Source organism: Helianthus annuus, chromosome 8 (assembly GCF_002127325.2).
Source record: "Helianthus annuus cultivar XRQ/B chromosome 8, HanXRQr2.0-SUNRISE, whole genome shotgun sequence".
NCBI classification, from domain to species: domain Eukaryota; kingdom Viridiplantae; phylum Streptophyta; class Magnoliopsida; order Asterales; family Asteraceae; genus Helianthus; species Helianthus annuus.
In genome coordinates this window covers 47622923-47648746 of record NC_035440.2, presented here as the reverse complement: position 1 = coordinate 47648746, position 25824 = coordinate 47622923, and the positions used below count along the sequence as shown (strand labels likewise).

At 36.7% G+C, this 25824-nt stretch overlaps 1 protein-coding gene and 1 long non-coding RNA gene across 2 annotated transcripts; one reads left to right on the top strand and one right to left on the bottom strand.

The window, feature by feature from the left end:
- Positions 1-1617: 1617 nt before the first annotated feature.
- On the bottom strand, positions 1618-11417 carry LOC110871090. The gene is made up of 3 exons (XR_002553472.1): positions 11272-11417; positions 10673-10726; positions 1618-1994 (listed from the first exon to the last, which is right to left on the bottom strand). It is a non-coding gene; the product is annotated as an uncharacterized LOC110871090 (long non-coding RNA).
- An 8779-nt stretch (positions 11418-20196) lies between these two features.
- On the top strand, positions 20197-24258 carry LOC110872818 (transketolase, chloroplastic). The gene is made up of 7 exons (XM_022121697.2): positions 20197-20646; positions 21296-21386; positions 21575-21680; positions 21923-22205; positions 22407-22555; positions 22640-22793; positions 23097-24258. The coding sequence occupies exons 1-7, from the start codon at positions 20212-20214 to the stop codon at positions 24060-24062; spliced, it is 2184 nt and encodes a 727-aa protein (XP_021977389.2). The 5' UTR covers positions 20197-20211; the 3' UTR covers positions 24063-24258.
- Positions 24259-25824: the final 1566 nt, after the last annotated feature.

Below are 25824 nucleotides of genomic sequence, written 5' to 3'. Positions count from 1 at the left end.
GCTTATCGGGGCCTTGAAAGCAAGGAAAAGTGAGAAAGAACGCGAAAAACGGGTTTCCGACGCCGGACCTGCGTAGACAACAAGATAAGGTATCGGCTGCAACAGGGCAGGGCGTCACCGTCGCCTCCTCTGCAGCTCAGACGCTGAATTTGCGTTTTGTTCTTTCTACTCACTAACCGTGTGTCCCGAGGGTTCTAATACGAGAAATAAATCATTATTCAAGTCCTCAATTCATTCCATACCTTTCCAACCCAATCCACATGTTCTTCGGCTAAATATTTATACTAAAAGTTTTGACTCGCTTGCCCCTACGTTGAGGTTACACCGGATTGACATCGAACGACCATTACAACCATTCTCATCTTAGCAATTCCATTATGTGTAGATCCTTACTTGATTTTAGTGTTCCAAATATAGATAACTTTATCTAAACAAAATAATAAGTGAGATCGATAGTCGCTTAAATTAAGCGTCCATATTCGTGATCACTTCCTCGCCTCCTTTTGACCCATTTGCCTTTCGTGCTTGCTTCATCTTGACATAATGCTTATCATTACATGTCACCACATTCACATTCTTGTTAGCATACAAGATTTTATATATTACTTATCATATCTAGTTCATATCTCGCATTTAACTTTCACTTATCATTTGTAACAAGCACAAGGCATAGATTCAATAATACATCATTCCAAATTCACGCAAATTTAACATATCATTAAGTATATCATACAAGGATCCATCATGCATCATTCAATCCTTCTTTTCTTACAATCATATTAGGATTTCTAATCATGTTATTCTCATACTCGTTGACTTTTCTGAAAAGTCAACGATCAAGTATGCAAACTTCCAACTTAGGAACATATGTCCATATCTATGTAGTCGGTTATGCTAATGACACCATAATCATTTCGTACCCATTTAGTATACAACCATGTAATCACCTAATTACATACACAAATACACATAATCAATTTTACACATGCTAATGCTTTCATTATCTTACATTTGACAAGCACATACAAGGTTAGTCAATTTAACATAATCATAACATCATCCTTCACTTGCAAGTTTATATGTTTTACTTTTAGCACACATTCACTTCTTGATCGCAAATTAAGTAATTAATATAAAACATGGCGAGTATCACCCATTCAAGCACAATGTACAAGCCTCTAATGCATAATCTTTTCCAAGACATATATTTTACCCGAATTCTTGTACGAGTTCCATCTATAACACATTCTTCAAGTTAGTTTACAACTAACTACATCATTATCATATTTCATTCATATATGTCAAGTCTTTCATACAATCTCACATCCTAACTTCACTTAGACATTTTATCATTTTCATTATTCCCATAAACCTCATGTTTATATTCCTTCTATTACATTATATTTGGCTTACTCATCCACTCGATTTCATCACTTTAATCCATTTGAATAATAGTAAATTAATAAACATTTAACCCGCTCACAACGGAATAAATACATGACTATTTCAAACATTATATTCTAGCTCGTTGACCGGCTTCTACCGAATTCGTCTACATATTCATTCTAAACATAACATTCTTATTCTTTGACTCATTCGTATTGGATCGTCAACATATTCATTCTAAACATAACATTCTTATTCTTTGACCGGTTCGTACCGGATCAATTGTATGACCATATTAAGCATTTCATTCTAGTTCGTTGACCCGCTTCTACCGGATCAACTGTATGACCATATTAAATATTTCATTTTAGTTCGTATAGAAACATTATTCCGTCTATAACTTTCTATTTATCATTCACAAGTCAAATACTTTACTAACCTTATTATTTTCATAAACAACGATCCGTATCCTGGTTCAGCCCGCCCCTTCATGAGCAAGTGTCAAAAACTAGATTGACCTCGTCCATCCATGTGATGAGCTTCCACTCGTGTGCATCTTTTCACTAACTTTACTAGTTTTATCACACCAAGATTTCGTCCATTCTCATCTACAAATCAAGGGTTAGCACATTTCATTCAGTTTCCCTCAAGCATGGCATTTATCAAATCATCCTGTTTACATACTAGTCCTTACTAGGTTCTTTTAAAACATAATTTGTTTGACCCGTTCGTAACGGGTCAATACATTACTGTTCCTTAACATATCATTTTCATTCGTTTGACCCGTTTATGACAGGTCAATACATAACCATTCTTTAACATACTATCATTTTCATTCAGGTATTCATTGTATTCGGTGTTAACTCACCTATATTTCTTTCACAAATTTCTCACTTATTTGATATACTACATTACACACTTCGTTTCTTACGTACTACGCTTGCAGTTTATCAATTATATGCTAAATTCTGCAGTTTGACTTTTCAAGGTTAATTTGCCACTTATTACTTATTGTATACTTATATTGGATCATGTGTTGTACTTACTTTCAATTCACACATTCTAACAAAACATCATTTCACCGTGTTAGCAGTTCACGGACAACTTTTCTTCCTCATCCATACTTATGCCATTCTCCGGGTCGTAGCCCGCCATCCACCCAACTCACATGAGTTGACTTTTAATATGTTTCTTACAAAATTTTGTTTATGTGACATTTAGCTTCATCTCCCTTTCCATCATATTGTCATTGGTCTTACACTTTGTTAAAAATACTATTTATACTATTTATTCAGTTTAAATGTTCATTGCCTTCTCTAATATATTTCCATGTTTATTGTTTGTGAGGTTGCTGTCATTGGGCTAGTAACCGTTATGCTTAGCTGTTGATTGCTGTTGATTGCTTTGGGCTTAGCTGTTGATTGCTTTGGGCTCCCTTGATTCTCGGTGGCCCCTTAGGGCTTGTCCCGTATAAAGAAGGGTGTTTGGTGTGGCTGATTGATTCGAGCTCCTTACTTCACTCGCTCTCATCTTATATCATTCTGTCTTGATTCCCTCTGCTCACACGTATATTCGTGAGATTAGGGTTTCCTTCTGTCTTATACAGATCATCCTACTGGAGATCTTTACTTGTAGAACAATCTGTGTTGACTGATTGTCTATTGCGTGTGTCTGATTGCTGAGATTCATAATAAAATTGTGTTTGTGGTTTCAATCCTTGAGTTCTGACATGGTATTAGAGCTCCGAGGTTAAACCGGTGCTCTGGTGGTCTTCCGCTGCTCTGATTCTGGTCTTGCCGCTGCTCGTAAAACCCTAAGTTCTAGGGTTTGTGGCTGTCTTCTGTTTCCGAAGCCTCTTTGACTTCCTGGAAACAGATCTATTCTTGAAGGTTGAAACCCTAATTTTTTGGGCTTTTTGCATTTCTCTTGAAGAAGACTCTAGTTGGTCCCTCTTTAGGGCAAACCAACAGATTGTGTTCTTGGTTCTCTGATCAGAAAACTTGTAACCCTAAGTGAAGCTTACAAGCCTGATTGACCGGAGATTTTGCACCCACTGTGAGTCCGTTCCATCTCTCCCTTTTATTTTACTCTGCATGATTTTTTGACTGTTTTGAGTCTAGGCATCTTGATAGCGGATTTTTGGCATACCGGTTTGATTTATTGGGACACAGAGAGGGTTCACTCTGTTGCATTTAGTTGGTCAGTTGTGTTGTGGCTCCCTGGATTACGTCTGCGGAGGCACCTTGAGTGACGAACCTCTGATCGGACCTCTGTCCAGGCTTCGCCGGTCCTTGTGATTTGCTGGTTGTGTTTTTAATTTTTTACCTGCCTTTGTTTCTGTGTTACTCTCTGTGTTTGCCTGCCAAATATGCCTGATAAATCTGATTCATCTGTTACCTTGGTTAGTAAGCTTGATGCCAGTGATCCTCTATATCTGCATGCTAGTGATTCCAGTGGTCTCACTATTGTGAGTATTAAATTAAAAGGAACTGAAAATTACGTGATTTGGTCAAATGCTATAAAGCTGGCTCTAATGGCTAAAAACAAACTAGGGTTTATTGATGATACTTGTGTTAAATCTAAAATTGATGATGTTCTTGCTAGTCAATGGGACAGATGCAATTCAATTGTGTTAACATGGATCTTGAACTCTGTTTCTGAGGAATTATATGTTGGACAAGTCTATTCTAGGCTTGCGTCTGAAGTATGGGATGATTTAAAAGACACTTATGATAAAGTTGATGGTTCTGTTGTGTTTGGTCTATTTCAAAAAATTAACTCTGTGAGTCAAAATGGTGCTAGTGTCTCTGAATATTATCATAAGATTAACACAATGTGGAAACAATTTGATGCCATGCTACAGTTGCCCTCTTGTACTTGCAATGTTTCCACTAAATTTAATGAATTTAATCAGCTAATTAAACTTATGCAATTCCTGATGGGCCTGGATGATATTTATCAACCTGTTAGGACAAATCTTTTAACCAGGGATCCTCTACCAACTATCAAAACATCCTTCTCTATCATTTCTAGAGAAGAGTCTCATAGAGGATCAAATACTGGGTCCAAAGCTCCTAATGTTGGTTTTGCTGCTAAAATAAATAACTTCAATGACAATAAAAAAAGGTTTAACAAGGGCCCTAATCCTAATCTTAAGTGTACTCATTACAACAAAATTGGGCATACTGTTGACAAATGTTATGAGCTTCATGGCTACCCTACCAATTATAGACAAAAGCCAAATCAAAATGGTCAATGGTCTAGGTCTAATAATTCTACTAATGGCAACAATAGTCTATCTGTGAACAATTCTGTGAGTGACAAAAGTGCTAGTTCCTTGAACACTCTGTCTGCTTATCAGTTTTCTAAGTTGCTAGGTTTGCTGAATGAAAATAAAATTGAAGAATCCAATGTAGGAGGTAAATGCTTTAACTCCTTCTCTACTCTTAGAAACTATAAAAATTCTTTCTGTTTTAACTCTATGGGGCCTTCAACACAGAATCTGAATTGGATCATTGATTCTGGTGCAAACCAGCATATGGTCATGACCAGTGAAAACATGTTTAACTTAGTTGATGTGTCTGAATATAATATTACCATAAAACATCCAAATGGGACTGATGCTAAAGTCACTAAAATTGGGTCCTTTAAGTTGTCAGACTCTGTGATCTTAAAAGATGTTTTTGTTGTGCCGGAGTACTATGTGAATCTTATTTCTATCTATAAGTTAGCCAAGGACAACAAACTTATGGTCATTTTTGATGAAAATACTTGTTACATTCAGGATTCCTGCACAAAGAAAACCCTGGTGACTGGTAGACAAACTGAGGGTTTGTACTTTTATGGTAACCCTCTAGGCACTAATTTCTCTTGTTTGAGTAAAACTGAAAATATAAAGCTCTGGCACTCAAGGCTGGGTCACCCAGCTGAACAAGTGTTGAAAGTCTTACAAATTGAAATTGAGTCAAATAACATCAAGCCTTGTGACATCTGTCACAAAGCCAAACAACATAGAGTCCCCCTTTCCTCTAAGTGAACACAGATCATCTAAAGTAGGGGATCTAGTTCATTTGGATGTCTGGGGTCCCTACAAAGTCACTAGCATAGATGGCTACAAATTTTTCCTCACAGTTGTTGATGATTTTACCAGGACTGTTTGGGTGTACTTACTAAAATCCAAATCAGAAGTTTTTGAAAACATACAAAATTTTTACAATCTGGTCAAAACTCAATTTAAAGTCGATATCAAGGTTTTTTGTAGGGATAACGGATCCGAGTTTATTAATTCTCAAATGTCATCCTTTGTTAAAAACAAAGGGATTATTCATCAAACCTCATGCACATATACTCCACAACAAAATGGTGTTGTGGAGAGAAAACATAGACACTTGCTAAATGTTGCAAGAGCTTTATTATTTCAGTCTAAAGTTCCCCTCAAATACTGGTCTGAATGTGTGCTTACTGCTTCCTACTTGATTAACAGGCTTCCCTCTTCTGTGTTGCATGGTTGTTCTCCTTATGAAATGTTATTTGGCTTTAAACCTTCTCTTGATCACTTGAAAGTTTTTGGTTGTCTTTGCTATTTTACCATTTTAGACAACTCTGATAAACTTGAGGAACGAGCTAAAAAATGTGTTTTTATGGGATATTCAAATCTTAAAAAGGGATATAAGGTTTGGAGTCTAGAACAAAGAAAATTCATTTTTTCTAGGGATGTCAGTTTTCACGAAACTGTCTTCCCTTTTAATAACACTCATGAACAAATAAGTACAAACCTTTTAAACCAACTCAACTTCTTTGAAAATTTTGAAACATCAAGTGATACAAATCCCAATGATGAAGAGAAGGATATTTCTGACTCAACCACTGTGACTCAGCAACACAGTGATGCAGTTGAGTCAACTGTCGATAGTGATACTCGGCAATCATCAGGAGCTGATGTTGAGACTGAGAGGAATGAGTCCATAGGGGCTACAACTGAACCTGTGAGGGCTGAGTCTAGTGGCATTGGTGATGAGTCAAACCTTCCTGAGGGTACTCAAAACATTAGAAGATCAACTAGGTCCGCTTCTGTTCCTAAAAGATTCGATGATTATATTGTTGGGAATGCAAAATATAGCTATGATAAAGTCGTCAATTATTCCAACTTACCTAGTGAGAACATTTGCTTTGCTACTAATATCAATAAAATAATTGAACCATGCACCTATAAAGATGCTCTTAATGATAAAAGGTGGATTGATGCTATGAATGATGAATTATCTGCCTTGTATAAGAATAATACATGGGATATTGTTGATCTTCCTAGTGGTAAAAAACCTATTGGGTGTAAATGGGTATTTAAGGTCAAATACAAGTCAACAGGGGAAGTAGATAGGTTCAAAGCTCGGCTTGTGGCCAAAGGCTTTAACCAACGAGAGGGGATTGACTTTGAGGAAACATTCTCCCCTGTCGTTAAAATGGTAACTGTCAGATGTGTTGTCAGTCTAGCTGTCGAAAATGATTGGCCCCTGTATCAACTGGATATTAACAACGCCTTCCTATATGGTAATCTTAGAGAAGAAGTTTATATGACTTTACCTGATGGGTTTGATGGGTTGGATGTTAAAGGGAACAAAGTATGTAAGTTAAATAAGTCTCTATATGGCCTAAAGCAAGCTCCACGAATGTGGAATGAAAAACTTGTTCAAGTGTTGGTCAAAATTGGCTTTACACAATCTAAGTGTGATCATTCCATGTTCATCAAATCTGTGAACTCTGTGTTTATTGTGCTTCTTGTTTATGTAGATGATATTGTTCTAACTGGAAACTGTGAAAAAGAAATAAACAAAATTAAGGATTTTTTAAAAACTGAGTTTTTAATCAAAGATCTTGGCCTACTCAAATATTTCTTGGGCATTGAGGTAATTAAAACTACCAATGGCATTTGCCTTTCTCAAAGGAAGTACTGTATGGACCTGTTAAATGAATACGGGATGAGTGGAAGTAAGCCCAACAGCTGTCCCATAGATCAAAATCATGTTTTGACAAATCTAACTCTCACTAAGTCAAAACTTGTGGACGTCACACAGTATCAACAACTGATAGGAAAATTAATTTATCTATCACATACAAGACCGGACATTGCCTATTCGGTTCATTATTTGTCTCAGTTTATGCATAAGCCAACTGAGGCTCATACCCAAATTGCCTTCAAGGTTCTGCGCTACTTGAAAAGTGCACCACGTACTGGCATTCTTTTTCAAAAAAGTAGCACGTTTCATTTAACAGCCTTTGCAGATCCGGACTGAACCAAATGTGTTGAAAGCCGCAGATCTGTCACCGGCTTTTGTATATTCCTTGGAAGCTCATTGATCTCCTGGAAAAGCAAAAAACAAAACGTTGTTTCAAGATCCTTTGCCGAAGCAGAATATCGATCTATGTGCAATGCTACATGTGAAGTATTATGGTTGATAAACATCTTAAGGGAACTGAAAGTGGATGTAGATATTCCTGTTGTGCTGAAATGTGACAACACAGCAGACTTATCCATTGCTGCTAACCCTGTCTTTCATGACAGAACGAAACATTTCGAGGTTGACCTCTTTTTTTTGCGAGAAAAAATTGCTTCAGGCTTAATTAAAGCGACTGGTGTCAAGTCTGAACATCAACTGGCAGATATTTTCACTAAAGGCCTGCTGCCAAAAGCTCATGCAGACATGTGTAAGTTCTTAGGTCTGTCTAATCTTTTTCACATTTAAACTGCGGGGGGGAGGGGGGTGTTAAAAATACTATTTATACTATTTATTCAGTTTAAATGTTCATTGCCTTCTCTAATATATTTCCATGTTTATTGTTTGTGAGGTTGCTGTCATTGGGCTAGTAACCGTTATGCTTAGCTGTTGATTGCTTTGGGCTCCCTTGATTCTCGGTGGCCCCTTAGGGCTTGTCCCGTATAAAGAAGGGTGTTTGGTGTGGCTGATTGATTCGAGCTCCTTACTTCACTCGCTCTCATCTTATATCATTCTGTCTTGATTCCCTCTGCTCACACATATATTCGTGAGATTAGGGTTTCCTTCTGTCTTATACAGATCATCCTACTGGAGATCTTTACTTGTAGAACAATCTGTGTTGACTGATTGTCTATTGCGTGTGTCTGATTGCTGAGATTCATAATAAAACTGTGTTTGTGGTTTCAATCCTTGAGTTCTGACACACTTATCCATATAACCCGTTTGACTCCATCAAGGTCGAACCGTCAATACATTTTTTTTAAACTCAACCTATCCCTCGCTTGTTCGTAAGTGCATCACATGTATATATACATCATGTTAGTCAAGTGACCTACTTGACTTGACAAGGCTACCTGCATCACTTACTGACAAGATTTATACTACAAGATTTATACTTACCTTAGTAGGATGAACAAGCACATTCTCTCCCTCACTTTTACCCACTTCCACTTGTTTATGGATTCGACCTTTTGTTCTTACGTGTTTGGTTCGCAGATACATATGGATTCAAGTCTTTTCATTCTTACTTATGACTCTTATATGTTCGATCCGTATTTGCTTACGGGTTTTACCTTTCATTATTATATTCCATTCTTATAAGTTTAATCCGCACAACCCTTCCCGTAACGATACCCATTTAAATCCGCTGTATTTGCATCTCCTTCATTTGCCATCTACAATTACATACTTGTATTAGATAGCATTCCATTCATTCTCTTTATCATTTTATACTTTATTAGTTTTTTTTAACAATTCATTCTCGTAGATCATTCTTCATTACAAACATCCTAGACGTGTTAATTAAATCATACATTGATTCATGTACTTAACTTCCTTCTCGTTCATACTTTTACTAAAGGCATTCATGTTAATCAGTTTGTATTCTTGAATTTCATTGGCGTTTTGGGGCTTGATGGAAGGTTTTTGGGAGGCATTACGGAGTATTGGAAGCATACACACAAGTTGGAAGGTCAAAAAGTGAAAACCAGGAAGTTTTGTAACATTTGGCGCCACTAGGCGCTGATTTCAGCGCACCACAGTTGGAAAGTTCATTTTGGCGCACTAGGCGCTGTTTTTGGTGCACTGGGCGCTGAATCCCAGACCTAACTTGCAATTGCTGTTTTTATTCATTTTTACGTAAAAACTTCGTTCCCGAGCCCCGGTTCAACCCGAAACCTCCCGTAACATTCCGTAATATTCCAACCTAGGTTATTTTACTGAGTTAACTATAACCCCTTCCCGTTTCCAACTAAAAACATAAATCGAAAATTTATAAATTACTTACTTGCATAGCGCTTCGGATCGAACACACCTTCATACGAACTTACGGTTTGAGTTCAAGCATTTTAACTCTAATACTTGAATCCCTCAAACCTCGGCTCTGATACCAACTTATAACGCCCACTTTTTTCTACTTCAAAAGTAAGGTGACGACATACTATTTTTAATGAAATTTGGGCATGACCCGTTCGTACTATGAACGGTTCCCTGTTTTTTTATAAAATCAACATTCAAACTAATACTATGACACGTTTCAATAAAACATAACATAACCGTAATTATAATAAAGTTATACTACATTCTAGAATTTACAAAATAACAAAACATGTATAAGTTTAAGATTCAACTGCTAAACATAAACCATTTAACAAAAGTGTTTTGACCCTTTTACATGTTATACAAAATTTGCGGAAGCGCATGAACGGCGTTCAAAGTGTGTTCGATCCAAGCGAAGCATAACCATCTAAACTTGAGTTTTACCTAAAACCAACACAACCAAAACAACATTAGCATATCATTTATAATTCAACTAATTTCAATGAACTAATAATTCGCCATCTTAAGTTTTGTACAATACTTTACTAACTCTTTCTTGAATCCGACTTTCTTGATTTCGCAACCAAATCGGTTACACCATTCTTTCTCATATGACTCATTCGGAATGAGTCTATTACTTATTCATTCTTCCTCATTAGGCTCTTCCTATCTTAACTCGTTTACAACGAATTTGCAACATAACACCCTTGTCACGATTCATTCTAATTATTTGACCCGTTCGAGACGGGTGCTAGTAACTCTTTCTCAAAATTCACATATCAATTATTTGACCTGTTTACAACAAGTCATCATCACAAACCTATATCTAACATACTTTTCTAATAAATTGACCCATTCGGGTTAATTCGACAACATAAACACATAACAAATTCATCTTGATAAAAATAAGCAACCAATTCTACAATTTAAGACATAAGGACACCTTTACTACAATTCAAATTGTACAAGTGACGTACCTCGGTCGTGATTTCCTTCTTGCTTCGTGTGACTTGAACTTTCTTCCTTTATCGCTATGCATATAAATATTTACATTAAGACTTTTACATTTCATATTTACTTCTCAATGGTGTTTTTGGGATAAAGCATCTTAGTTCAATTCGAACGTTATTTACATACTTAAAACATGACCATCATATACATATTCTAAGTCAAAAATACAAAATTTCTCATTGAGGCATTTTGTCGAACACTTGGCGTGTGTACCACCAACAATGTGTTATGTACAAGTGTTCAAGCATAAACCTACTAATTCATATTATGGTTTGTCAAGGTTAACAATTTCAACTAATCTTTCATCTCTTAACTATCTAAAATCAAAATACACTTCCTACATCTTAACATTACTTCAATTACTTCACCTACAATCTTAATCATTCATCATCTTCTATGCATTCAAGTGGGTTTTCTAACATAAGTCACTAATTTGAGAAATTTCAAGCATATACTCATTCTAATTGATTAAGCTAACATACAATCATTCCAAATTTCATGATTCTTTAAGTTTGATCAAAACCCACTTCCTAAAAAAATCATCAATCAGGGAATTACAACTTACCGTTTGTTTAGAAAGCTTAGATTATACAGAATTTGACTTCATGCACTTGATTTGCAATGAGATTCCCCTTCAATTTCTTGGGTTCTTTGAAAACAAGGGCTTCCCCTTGTTTCTCCCCTTTAGTTCGATCCCGACACACACACCTAGTGTGTGTGTTTTGGTTTTAATTAAATTTATATTTTTACTTTACAACTTGACATGTTCAGCCCCTCTATTTTAGGTGTTTGTTTTCATTTAAACTTTTTCACATACTAAGTCAATTACCTTAACATATTTATTAACTACATCAACTTTCCAATTTAATTAACCCATATGCAAAAACTAACATTTTTGGGGTGTAACAACAAGAGTCATTCTTACTTAACTTAGTTAGTCAACTAAAGTTATTTTATTACATACAAATACATTTAAAGGCACAATAATCAATTATGCATTTTGGGGTGTTACATATCAGGACGAGATTGACATTCATGATTGCATTTCTCGTTTGCTACCAAGCAAACTACGGTGAGTTCACTATCATTTTCCAAAAGCATGCGTTTCTAGTTGGAACAACATTTTTTACGGTAGACCTGTTTGGGGCTACGCGCGCGTTCCTTGTGTGAACCACTTAAACATACTATCCACTGGAGGTGGGGTAGTACACTTGTACTAACGAAAAAACTCTATCATGAAAGTCCCTACATTTTACCGATTAGATTGTCGGGTGTGCATACGCGGGGTATTAGTTGACAGCGCTATTAGGTTTGACAAACCTCACACTGTGCTGGAGGCCGGGCGTGAACTTTAATGAGGGCACAAACGAAACGTCAGCATTCGGTACACAGTTTAGTCACGTGATAAGGGTTAGCTGCCTGAGTCATACATAAATAAAAAACATTGTGAACTTTACTTTGCTAAACTCAAATTTATGAATTCGCCAACTTTATTGTTAACATGTAGTTGCATGCTTTGCAGGTCACTAGGTACAGCTGTCACGACCCCCGACCCGCCCTGGACGGAATCGGGTGCCGTGAGCAGTCCCGTGGTACCGGTGATTATTTTTGAAAAACATTGCAGCGGAATTTTCATCAGGACCGTGAGTTAGGAAAAATATCAGAGTTTAGAAAACACCGGATTTGATTTAAATAGATGGGATAACTCCCTATTTTAAAATGGTAGCTTTAATAAAGATAAATTTTATTTTATAAAACAATATTTCTTTAATAAGCCATTTCTTGATGCCTTTCAGTGCCGTATCCAGCCTTATGATAATTACCTGAAACATGTTTGAAAAAGGTTTTGTCAGCAGGAATGCTGAGTGAATTCATTCCATTTTTATGCAAATATATTGTTATACCTTACAGTATTAAGGTTTTATATTTATTTGCTTTTACCTTACTCAATCAGTATTTTGTCACATAATAACAATTCCAATATAACAGCAATAATATCACTCATTGGTTTACTTTCATCCAATAGTGAATTAATCAAATAACTATACTTTACTGTTATTCAATTTATCTATCATTAAGCAATTCCTATGACTGGGTCATATCACTGTTGATCATTCTTTCAACTAGTGATTCTGACCATATCACTTGTTCATAACACTGTTGATCATTCTTTCAACTAAGGTCTTTGGTCATATCGCTGTTGATCATTCTTTCAACTAGCGATTCTATTCATGGCACTGTTGATCATTCTTTCAACTAGTGCTTCTGGTCATTATCACTGTTGATCATTCTTTCAACTAGCGATTCTATTCATGGCACTGTTGATCATTCTTTCAACTAGTGCTTCTGGTCATTATCACTGTTGATCATTCTTTCAACTAGTGATTTTAATTATAACACTGTTGATCATTCTTTCAACTAGTGTCTTTGGACATATCACTGCTGATCATTCTTTCAGCTAGTGACTTTGGACATAATGATGTCTTATTACTTTGTCAATCATATTATCTCTAGCACAAAATCATGTAATCCAGAATAATGACATTTTATATCAATTATTATAATTTATTAAAATATGTTAATTCACTAATTGTAATGTTATGATATAATAACCTGACTACACATAGAATACAGTATACTCTACTTTTGTTATGGTATCCGCCATTTAGATTTATATATAATAATTGTGGTCATGCTAACTTTCTGGGTAATAGCAATGAGAATCAAATAATGTATAATACCTCCCATACCAGTAAAATATAATAACTTAATTACTGTAAGTATAACTGGTAACCATTTAAGATTTTTAGAAAGGATTTTGTAATATAATTGTTTCACAAAAAGGTGATAAAACTGTGATAAAAGAGTATAGACTCACAAACGGTGAGAAAAGAGAAATGAACTCACAGTGCAGATTTCTACGGGCAAAGTTTAGTCTACCGATATCCTTGATATACTGCTGATTCAATTTGGGCAGAGTCTAGTCTACTGATTAGCCTTTTTATCCTAAGTTTAATAACAAGCACACAATTCTGGGTTAATGATCAATATAGCAGTTACGATAATTTCCGAGATCAATTTCTCACAATGAATGACCAAGTGCAATACTTCAACTCATTTATCAAAATGACAAACGACAAAGTATAGTACTTCAACTCATTTATCGAATTATCGACAAACGACAAAGTACAATGCTTCAACTCATTTATCGGATTACCGACAAACGACAAAGCATAGCCCAATGTGGGCGGCACTTAGACATTCTTTGAATGTATTGATTCCGGAAACTGAATCGTAATAGCGATCGAGTTATTACCCTGATTGCGGCAGCGTTTCGAGGTTTGTGTGTGTTAATTATGGTAAACAGAGCATAACTCCGTGCCTCAGACGAATTTCTTCGTCGTTCAAACGCAGAATTTCAAGTCCCAGACTCCTCTATTTATACACGAAATTTGACCCTGTCGCGTAGCGCGAGGGGTACCCCCCATGGGCGTCGCACTACGCGAGGGGTAACCTATTTTCTATAGGTAGCCACGTGTCTCAGTAGCTTGGGTGAGTCGATGAAATTGTAAAATTCTAAACGGCCAGAAAGTTATTTAGATTATCGTAACTAGGGTTTTGCCCCCCCTGAGTTTTAGGGGCCCTGATCCTGATTCTGATTGTTCTGAAACTTTCAGGGTTTGTGCAGAATTACTTGGGTGTCTCAGTTAGGTTTTCCTATTGAATAAAATAATATAATAAATAATAGTTTTGTCGAGGGTTGTTACATCCTCCCCACCTTAATAAAAATCTCGTCCTCGAGATTTGGGTTATGATATTTCTGTTAGATTTATGTCATAATTTAGTCACTAGATTCTTAAGGTAAATGACACAGAGTCAAATTTTGTGAATACCAATAAATAGGACTCAATGGTTCAACTGAATTATTTCGAGAAATTGATGATAACCGAATGAGATGAAATGATATGGTTTTGAATGGGACTAGGTTCAAGTCAACAGATATATGATCAAATAGATATCTGTTTACAGTTAGTGAATAACTTTTTAGAATAAAATTCATGGTCAAAAGAAAACTTACTTTGATTGGCAACTGGGGAAGACTCAGAATCAATAAGGTCAGAATGAAATAATAGCACGAAGATCATTGTTAATTATCGAATCATATCAAGAGAGAATCAGTGTATTGACATTGCAAGGATATACTGGAATGCAATAAAGTTTAGTGTATCATTGTCTTAATACACAATTATATCAAGATTACTTTCATATGATGAGTCAAACGAAAGACATACGTGGTTTTGAATGGTTTGTATGATTAGGATTAGCCCAAGCTACAAGTTTGTAATGACTCCGCAAGGTGTCGTAATGATTGGAATAATTTCAATAGTTACGGTGCTCGAACAATTTTACCGTATAATCAACTGAAAGTTTAAATGAAGAAAACTTGGATACTCAAAAATAGGAGTTTCAATTGATGATGAAAAGACAAAATGAAATATTATAAAATTTTTGATGATAGAAGAAACGTTTAAGAAGCACACCGGAATATGATACGAATTTGTGTACTTTTATCTTAACACATAGTTGTATTAAGATTGGTTAAGAATATGAACCAAAAATTAAAATTCGTATATTAGGAGTAAAATTGAAAATAGTTCAAGCTATAAATTTATTATGACGCCACAAGGTGTCATAGTAGTGGTGGATGAAACGAGTTTCACCATGATGTAAATCAAATGAAGTAAATCCGAATGTTTCAAATAAATACATTAGGATTTTGGATTGAAATTGAAATGATCAAAGATGATAAAGCAATAAAGATTGCGAAGCGCTCGATAGATACACGGAAATATGAAATGAATTTGTGTATCATTATCTCAGCACACGATTGTGTTAAGATTGTTTTGATAGAATAAATCAAAGCGGATTCAACATAAATGAATAATTAAACCCGTATATAAGAGGTGTAACGAGATTAACACAAGCTTCAAATTTGTGAAAATGTCACCACAAGGTGATCGTGACCAAAATGATTCAACGAAAGTGAAGACCAAACAAGTCTGTTATGGTTTGGAAATGGATTAAATATTTGGCGGAATGTATTTATTTTATGAACTTTTATTTGTACTAGGGTCAAATAATAACTTAACTTAGATATATATTAGTGACTACGTCTGGAATCATCTCTGCTTCTTGTGTAGTAAGTGCGTATGCTAGCGCGTTCTTCTTAGCTCCGTTTGTTGTTCTAGCCTTGTTGTCAGATACTTTGGTTAGTTTCGGGCAATATGGTTTGATGTGTCCGGTTTCCCCGCAATTGTAACAGACGTTAGTTTTCCTTCTACACTCTTCTTCTATGTGCCCAGTCGTCTTGCAGAAGTCACAGTAAGGTGTGTTCCTAAAACGACATCGTCCTGAATGCGTTTTGTTATTGTTTCTGCAGATAGGTTGTTCCAATGACGGTTCAGTTTCTTTCTTCTTGAGTTCTTGGGAAATTTTCTGGGCTAATTCTTTCTTCTTGTTTTCTTCTCTTGTGCGGATTAGTCCATCTGTCAGCATGTTAGCTAGTTCAACTGCTTCCTCAATAGTCTGTGGTCTAACGGCCTTAACTATGTCTCAGATTTCGCTAACTAATCCCCAAATATAACGAGAAATTAGTACGGGTTCTGGCGAAGCCAGAGTTGGTACCATTCTTGCATATTCGAAGAATATTGTCGTATATTCACGACAATTAACATCTATCATTTTATGATTTAGGAACTTGTTAGTTATTCTTTCCTTTTCATAAGGAGGACAAAATTTTCCTTCTACTACGTCCTTGAATTCTTCCCAGTTTATGGCATAAGCCATGGTCCTTCCTTTTGCCTGAAGAATTGTATTCCACCATTCTAAGGCTTCTTCCTTAAAGAGATTAGATGCATACATCACCTTATCTTCTTTAGCACATTTGCTGATCGTAAGAACAGCCTCTGTCTTTTCCAACCATCGAAGAGCAGCCGTGGCACCTTCACTGCCCGCGAACTCGGTTGGTTTACAGGCTAGAAATTCTTTGTAGGTACACCCGAGAGTCATCGCCTTCTTCTTCTTAGGAAATGGGGTTTTGATAATATCATTATTATTACTATTGTCACTATGGTTATCGTCACGGGTATGCTTACTGCTCATAGCTTTGGTGGGTTCTATGGGATTTTTAACAGCTTTAATTATTAAAGGTAAAGCATTAGCTATTCCTTGAGCTATTAGATTTTCTATAGCATTTTATCCAAAGGATTTTCATTATTAGCATGAGCTTCTGGATTATGTGATACTTCATTCGACATCTGGATTACAAATATTTTTACTTATTAATATCACAAAATAATTATAACAAAATAATACCTCCAGGATATTATATGTGCATATTGACATATACATATTCATGTACAACACATAAGTTAATTTGCATTAGTTTCCTGACTTTATTGTTTAGGTATTAAAGAACACCTAATTAGCTTAAACAAGTGGCTTAGCTTATACTAAGGCATCTCTTCTTATATTCAAGTCAGATATGCTACCAGTTAATAGCAATGTCCTAACTCTTTTATTTAAGTTTAAATATTATTATCACAACACTTATAGGATCAAAGTAGTGGCTTAGCTCTGATACCACCTTCTGTCACGACCCCCGACCCGCCCTGGACGGAATCGGGTGCCGTGAGCAGTCCCGTGGTACCGGTGATTATTTTTGAAAAACATTGCAGCGGAATTTTCATCAGGACCGTGAGTTAGGAAAAATATCAGAGTTTAGAAAACACCGGATTTGATTTAAATAGATGGGATAACTCCCTATTTTAAAATGGTAGCTTTAATAAAGATAAATTTTATTTTATAAAACAATATTTCTTTAATAAGCCATTTCTTGATGCCTTTCAGTGCCGTATCCAGCCTTATGATAATTACCTGAAACATGTTTGAAAAAGGTTTTGTCAGCAGGAATGCTGAGTGAATTCATTCCATTTTTATGCAAATATATTGTTATACCTTACAGTATTAAGGTTTTATATTTATTTGCTTTTACCTTACTCAATCAGTATTTTGTCACATAATAACAATTCCAATATAACAGCAATAATATCACTCATTGGTTTACTTTCATCCAATAGTGAATTAATCAAATAACTATACTTTACTGTTATTCAATTTATCTATCATTAAGCAATTCCTATGACTGGGTCATATCACTGTTGATCATTCTTTCAACTAGTGATTCTGACCATATCACTTGTTCATAACACTGTTGATCATTCTTTCAACTAAGGTCTTTGGTCATATCGATGTTGATCATTCTTTCAACTAGCGATTCTATTCATGGCACTGTTGATCATTCTTTCAACTAGTGCTTCTGGTCATTATCACTGTTGATCATTCTTTCAACTAGCGATTCTATTCATGGCACTGTTGATCATTCTTTCAACTAGTGCTTCTGGTCATTATCACTGTTGATCATTCTTTCAACTAGTGATTTTAATTATAACACTGTTGATCATTCTTTCAACTAGTGTCTTTGGACATATCACTGCTGATCATTCTTTCAGCTAGTGACTTTGGACATAATGATGTCTTATTACTTTGTCAATCATATTATCTCTAGCACAAAATCATGTAATCCAGAATAATGACATTTTATATCAATTATTATAATTTATTAAAATATGTTAATTCACTAATTGTAATATTATGATATAATAACCTGACTACACATAGAATACAGTATACTCTACTTTTGTTATGGTATCCGCCATTTAGATTTATATATAATAATTGTGGTCATGCTAACTTTCTGGGTAATAGCAATGAGAATCAAATAATGTATAATACCTCCCATACCAGTAAAATATAATAACTTAATTACTGTAAGTATAACTGGTAACCATTTAAGATTTTTAGAAAGCATTTTGTAATATAATTGTTTCACAAAAAGGTGATAAAACTGTGATAAAAGAGTATAGACTCACAAACGGTGAGAAAAGAGAAATGAACTCACAGTGCAGATTTCTACGGGCAAAGTTTAGTCTACCGATATCCTTGATATACTGCTGATTCAATTTGGGCAGAGTCTAGTCTACTGATTAGCCTTTTTATCCTAAGTTTAATAACAAGCACACAATTCTAGGTTAATGATCAATACAGCAGTTACGATAATTTCCGAGATCAATTTCTCACAATGAATGACCAAGTGCAATACTTCAACTCATTTATCAAAATGACAAACGACAAAGTATAGTACTTCAACTCATTTATCGAATTATCGACAAACGACAAAGTACAATGCTTCAACTCATTTATCGGATTACCGACAAACGACAAAGCATAGCCCAATGTGGGCGGCACTTAGACATTCTTTGAATGTATTGATTCCGGAAACTGAATCGTAATAGCGATCGAGTTATTACCCTGATTGCGGCAGCGTTTCGAGGTTTGTGTGTGTTAATTATGGTAAACAGAGCATAACTCCGTGCCTCAGACGAATTTCTTCGTCGTTCAAACGCAGAATTTCAAGTCCCAGACTCCTCTATTTATACACGAAATTTGACCCTGTCGCGTAGCGCGAGGGGTACCCCCCATGGGCGTCGCGCTACGCGAGGGGTAACCTATTTTCTATAGGTAGCCACGTGTCTCAGTAGCTTGGGTGAGTCGATGAAATTGTAAAATTCTAAACGGCCAGAAAGTTATTTAGATTATCGTAACTAGGGTTTTGCCCCCCCTGAGTTTTAGGGGCCCTGATCCTGATTCTGATTGTTCTGAAACTTTCAGGGTTTGTGCAGAATTACTTGGGTGTCTCAGTTAGGTTTTCCTATTGAATAAAATAATATAATAAATAATAGTTTTGTCGAGGGTTGTTACAACAGCTGTGGACGGGCGTTGCAAACGGCTGGAGTGGCGTGGTTCGTTAACACTTTATATTTTGAAACACTTATTAAACTCGTGATTTTTCTTTAAATTCGTGTTGGGTTTTACTTTACTTTCGCCGCAACATAAACTGTGTTTTGAAAAACTAAAACGTTATCACTAATCATGTTGTTAGTGACGGTTTTATAATTTTACATGGATGGTTCAACATGGTTAGTGGCTAGATTCTGGTCAGTCACACGCTTCGTGGTAAAACTTTGTATGTGAAAATTGAGGGTGTGACAGATTCTATCTTGAGCTCACTCGGATTTTCGTCCAACTGTGTGTTACGCCAGAGAGTGTTTAACTCTTGTGGTGGCACAACGTCTATCAAGTACCAGTTGGCCGTATATTTTCTCACGGGAATGCCCAAACCAAACTTTGAATCCGTTCCATAAAAAGGAAAAAAAAAAGAAAAGAAAAGTGCTAATTATAGAAGGCGGAGAAATCCAAATCCACGTGGAGGCACCTCGCTGCTGCTGGAATACACGAAAACAATATTTTGACCACCACCACCACCTCCTCCTATATAGTAATACTACTACTTCCGATGATCATCTTCTCTGCACCAAAATCAACAATGGCGGCTTCATCTTCTCTCCTCTGTAACCCCATATCCACCACCAAACCACAAATCTCCAATCACCCCACCCTCAACTTCACCTTCACTTCCGGTTCCACCTCCTCCGCCCTCATTCCATCCCGGAGAAAGTGGTTCACACGCGCCACCGTCAAGTCGGCTGCAAAAACAGTTGATAAGGAGTCGCGGTTGGTGGAAGAATCGGTGAACACGATCCGGTTTCTGGCAGTTGATGCGGTTGAGAAGGCGAATTCGGGTCACCCTGGGTTGCCCATGGGCTGTGCTCCCTTGGGTCATATTTTGTTTGATGAAGTCATGAAGTATAACCCGAAGAATCCATGCTGGTTTAACCGTGATCGGTTTGTGTTGTCGGCTGGTCATGGCTGCATGCTGCACTATGCTCTGCTTCATCTCGCTGGTTACGATAGTGTTCAGGTTTGTTCTCTTTAAACCTGTTTTTTATCTTGTTCATTCATTTGATTTCACTTTTGTTTTATGAATCCAAACAATTTGCATATACACTTTTGTTTTTCAATTTAGGGTTTGTCTTATGGGTGTTAATAATTACTCAACGTACAAGACCACCTTATCGTGCAATGCGTATCTGAGCATCTCAACCGCCCATTCGATCTAAGCTATTACGCACGCTATAATACATAATTGCGCACGTTATTTTCATAATTATGCATGGGCTGGGTTAAACCCTAATTACACACGTTATTTACATAATTACGCATGGGTTGGGTTAACCTTAATTACGCACGTTATATTGGTGGTCGCGTACCGTCACACATTAAGAGCCTTTGATATTTTACACTTTCTCTATAAATTTATATCTATTAGTAATTAATAAAATAGTTAATAAACAATAAATGAGCCACAACCGTTGCACGTTAAAAGCCTTTTGTATTTTAAATTATAATTAATAAAATAGTTACTAAACAATAACTGAGCGAGAGCCTAGCTCAGTTGGAAACAGAGTTCCAATTGAGCCGGGCTTGGGCTCAGCTCGTCTAGTTTACACACCTAGATGTAGATGCTGATAAACGTTTGATTTTATTTGTTTTATTTAAATTGAATGTAGGAAGAAGACTTGAAAAGCTTCAGGCAATGGGGAAGCAAAACACCTGGACACCCTGAAAACTTTGTGACACCAGGAATTGAAGTCACAACTGGTATGTAGAGGTGGTAAAATGGGTGCCTCTGGTAGGTTGGGTAATGGTTACGGGTTGAAACATGTCAAGTTGGGTAACGGGTATGGGCCGGGTTGACACAAAACATTTTTTCCAATTTATAGAACTGTTTAGAAAAAAATTGGATGAGCACTTGAATTTGTAAATTGGTTTTATATGTATTCTTGCAGGACCCCTTGGTCAGGGTATTGCTAATGCGGTTGGTTTAGCCCTTGCAGAGAAGCATCTAGCAAGCCGATACAACAAACCAGGCCATGAGATTGTTGATCATTACACGTAATGCGCCATAACATTTTATTATCAACTTCATTTTTTTTAACTTTTTCTTTCTGGTTGTACCTGTCTTAGATGTGGCAATTTTGATCCATTTACTTATAGACGGGTCAATTCAGGCTATATTTTGTCTCTTAACACACTAATTTATTTGGAGAAATAGTAGAAAATTTACTAGTATTGACCCGTAAAGCTTCCCGAACTGCCCATTTTGTCACATCTAACTTATCTTAATATTCAACTAGGTACGTTATACTTGGTGATGGTTGCCAAATGGAAGGGGTCTCAAATGAAGCTTGTTCTCTTGCTGCACATTGGGGGCTCGGGAAGCTAATAGCTTTCTATGATGACAATCATATCTCTATTGATGGAGACACAGATATTGCTTTCACCGAGAATGTTGACAAGAGGTTTGAAGGATTAGGGTGGCATGTAATTTGGGTGAAGAACGGTAATTCCGGATATGATGAAATACGTGAAGCGATTGAGGAAGCTAGGTCTGTTACAGATAGGCCGAGTTTGATCAAGGTATTTTTGTTTATAATCATAAATACTGTTATGCATTAGTTGAGGTGGCATTTACTTATATATTAGTTTTACATTACTAACATGTTTTGTTAAACGATAAAGAATCTTTTTGGTTATATATGTTCAAGATTAATATGTGTGAATCTTTGTCTTCTATTTTTCGGATTCTTTTTATTGTTTGACTAACTTTTATCTATATAGGTTACGACTACGATTGGATTTGGATCACCAAACAAAGCTAACTCATATAGTGCTCATGGTAGCGCGTTGGGAGCTAAGGAAGTCGAGGCCACAAGAAAAAATCTTGGATGGGCCCACGAGGCGTTTCATGTGCCTGATGATGTTAAAAAGTACGTCATTGTTTGTGTTCGTAATTTGAGTCGTCACATTAGAATGTAGAAAATCGGCTAAACGGGTTGAGAATTTGTGTGTAGGCATTGGAGTCATCACATTTCTGAAGGAAAAGTTGTTGAAACTGAGTGGAATGAAAAGTTTGCGGCATATGAGAACAAGTACAAGGAAGATGCCACAGAGTTGAAAGCTCTTATCAGCGGTGAATTGCCCGTTGGTTGGGAAAAAGCTCTACCGGTTAGTTTCTGCTCTAGGTGGCAATTTTAACACCTTTTTGGCTATGTTTTTTTTTCAATTTTACCCGTGTTAGATGAAACAAAAACATAAATCGACCCGTTCATAGGTAAATGGATAGCCTGTCCAATATCCAACGGACCAACTTGACTAACCCAACACTTTGCCGGTTTCCACCTATTTTGGTACTTCACGCATTTATATAAAATGTTATGATCTTTGATACCTATATAAATTAGAACTTTTTTTCCATTTCTTAAATGTTTTAGGCGTTATTGAGACATGTTTATTTTATATTTTATACAGACTTACACTCCAGACATCCCGGGAGATGCCACACGAAATCTTTCACAACAGTGCTTGAACGCGTTAGCGAAAGTTCTACCCGGGCTTCTCGGAGGCAGTGCAGATCTCGCATCCTCCAACATGACTCTTCTAAAAATGTTTGGAGATCTTCAAAAAGAGACCCCCGAAGAGCGTAACATCCGGTTTGGTGTCCGGGAGCACGGGATGGGAGCGATTTGTAACGGAATCGCTCATCACACAAAAGGACTCATTCCCTACTGTGCAACTTTCTTTGTTTTCACAGATTACATGAGACCCGCCATTAGACTCGCTGCACTATCCGAATCTAGAGTGATTTACGTCATGACCCACGATTCGATCGGTCTAGGGGAGGATGGGCCCACTCATCAACCTGTAGAACATATATCAAGTTTCCGAGCCATGCCCAACATCCTCATGCTCCGACCTGCTGACGGGAACGAAACTGCCGGTGCTTATCGCGTTGCGATTCTCAACACAAAACGCCCTTCGGTTTTGGCACTCTCGAGACAAAAGCTTCCGAATCTAAACGGAACGGCGATAGAAAAAGTCGAGAAAGGCGGATATGTTTTGTCAGACAATTCATTAAACAACAAACCGGATGTGATCCTGATCGGAACAGGGTCGGAACTAGAAATTGTAGTGAAGGCGGGTGATGAGCTGAGGAAAGACGGAAAGGCGGTGCGGGTGGTGTCGTTTGTTTCGTGGGAGCTTTTTGATGAACAAAGTGATGAATATAAAGAAAGTGTGTTGCCGAGTGGTGTGACGGCTCGGGTTAGTATCGAGGCGGGGTCCACATTTGGGTGGGAGAAGTTGGTCGGAAAGAAAGGGAGGGCCATCGGGATCGATAGATTCGGGGCGAGTGCGCCAGCAGGCAGGATATATAAGGAGTTTGGACTTACAGTTGAAGCTGTAATTGAAGCAGCTAAGGCAGTTTGCCAAGGATAATTTCTTTATCTTTTTTTTTTTTGTTAATGTGTTAGAAATTTAAATAAGAGATGAAATAATGATTAATGAGTGATAGCAAACTGGTAGGCTAGAATTCGAAAACCCCACTTTTCATAAATATGTTGTGTACTAAATTATCTTAGATGGTCGTTTGAAACTTAATTGTTTTAAAAGGAGTAAATTACTGTCATTTATCTATATATGTTTTTTCATATGGTGTACTTTAGCGTAAAAGTTAACAAGTTATGTACTTGATGTTTTAAAATTTTAGACGGTATATCCTTTAAGCCTAACCTAGTTACTTTTTTGGTTAAATATGATCATGTGCTATCCGCATAAGGCATTGTCATTTCTTATTTTGAAGGACTATTGTGTAAAAAAAAATAAAAATAAAAATAAAATATTGACCATTCACAAAAAAAAAATTATTTATTGTGTAAATAATTTATATTGTGTAAAAAAAAAATAAACTTTCTCTCCCCTTCTCTCTCTCTTCTCGATCTTTTCTCTCTCTCTCACTAAATTGAAACTCCCCCTTGCTCTCTCTTTAAACCTAAATTCCAAGCCGCTCAGAACATCATGGTTGGGTAGCCGCACCTCCGTTGTGGCTTCCGCTAGAACCCTAGGCCGTCGAATTTGGGGAAAACCGGACCTCTGTTGTCGTCGTGTCAAATTTGGGGAAATGAAGGTACTTGCCTAAATTAATGTATTTCTCCTTGCATCCCATGAGGAATACATATTGCAACACCTTAGCTTGTAATCTGGTTCTAGTCATGCTAAAACAATCATTCAAATTGATCCGGACATTTCAAGAAAAAGGCTTGTTTTTTATCCAAATGGAGAAAAATGCCCGGATAGTCCCTCTGGTTTGGTGATATTTCACCTATAGTCCCCATATTTATAAAATTACAGCTATAGTCCTCAGCTTTTGTACATTCATTCTTGTATGGTCCCCAACGTGGATGAGAGTTAGTTTTCTCAGTTAAGTGGATGTGAAATGACTACAATGCCCTTACTATTAAAAACCTAATAAATAAAACATTAAAATATTAAAAAAATACATGTGGGACCAACCACCACCATCCCACCCTACCCCACGCCACCGCCACCACCCCCACCCCCATCACCGGCCAACCTTCATCACCGGCCATCTTCCTTTTTCCGGTGATTTGTGCAAGCTTCATCACCCCACCACCACCCTGCCACTTCTGCCCCACCCTCCTACTTTCCCACCTTCATTTTTTCAGTTCATTTAAAGAACTCCAATGACCTCCTACTTTCCCACCTTCATTTTTTCAGTTCATTTTAAAAACTCCAATGAAACATCCCAACGTTTTACAAATCTCCAGTGAAAAACAAAGAACAATGATACCGGTTTATGAGATCGGTACAGATTCGGGTGAGAGTGGGGTTGAGGGTGCGACAAAGTTGCCTGATTATGGTGACGGGTTGGTCGCCAGATGATGTCTCGATCTAAAACAATACCTGTGCATCTCCAACATATACTATACCAAACACCATATAACATTGTAAACTACATATCCTATACCAAACACCATCATACATTATCACTATGCATAATAATCTATAAATATCCCATAAACCAACTGAACATTCGCTATCCCGCCCAAGACCTAACTAGTCTAGTCTTTGGTCTAATAATTTAGCATTTTCGGCCTTAGTCTGGTCGCCAACACCCTGTCATTGAAACCCCTATCATATTCGCACTCTCCTTATACCCAGATCCAGGAACACAAATTGC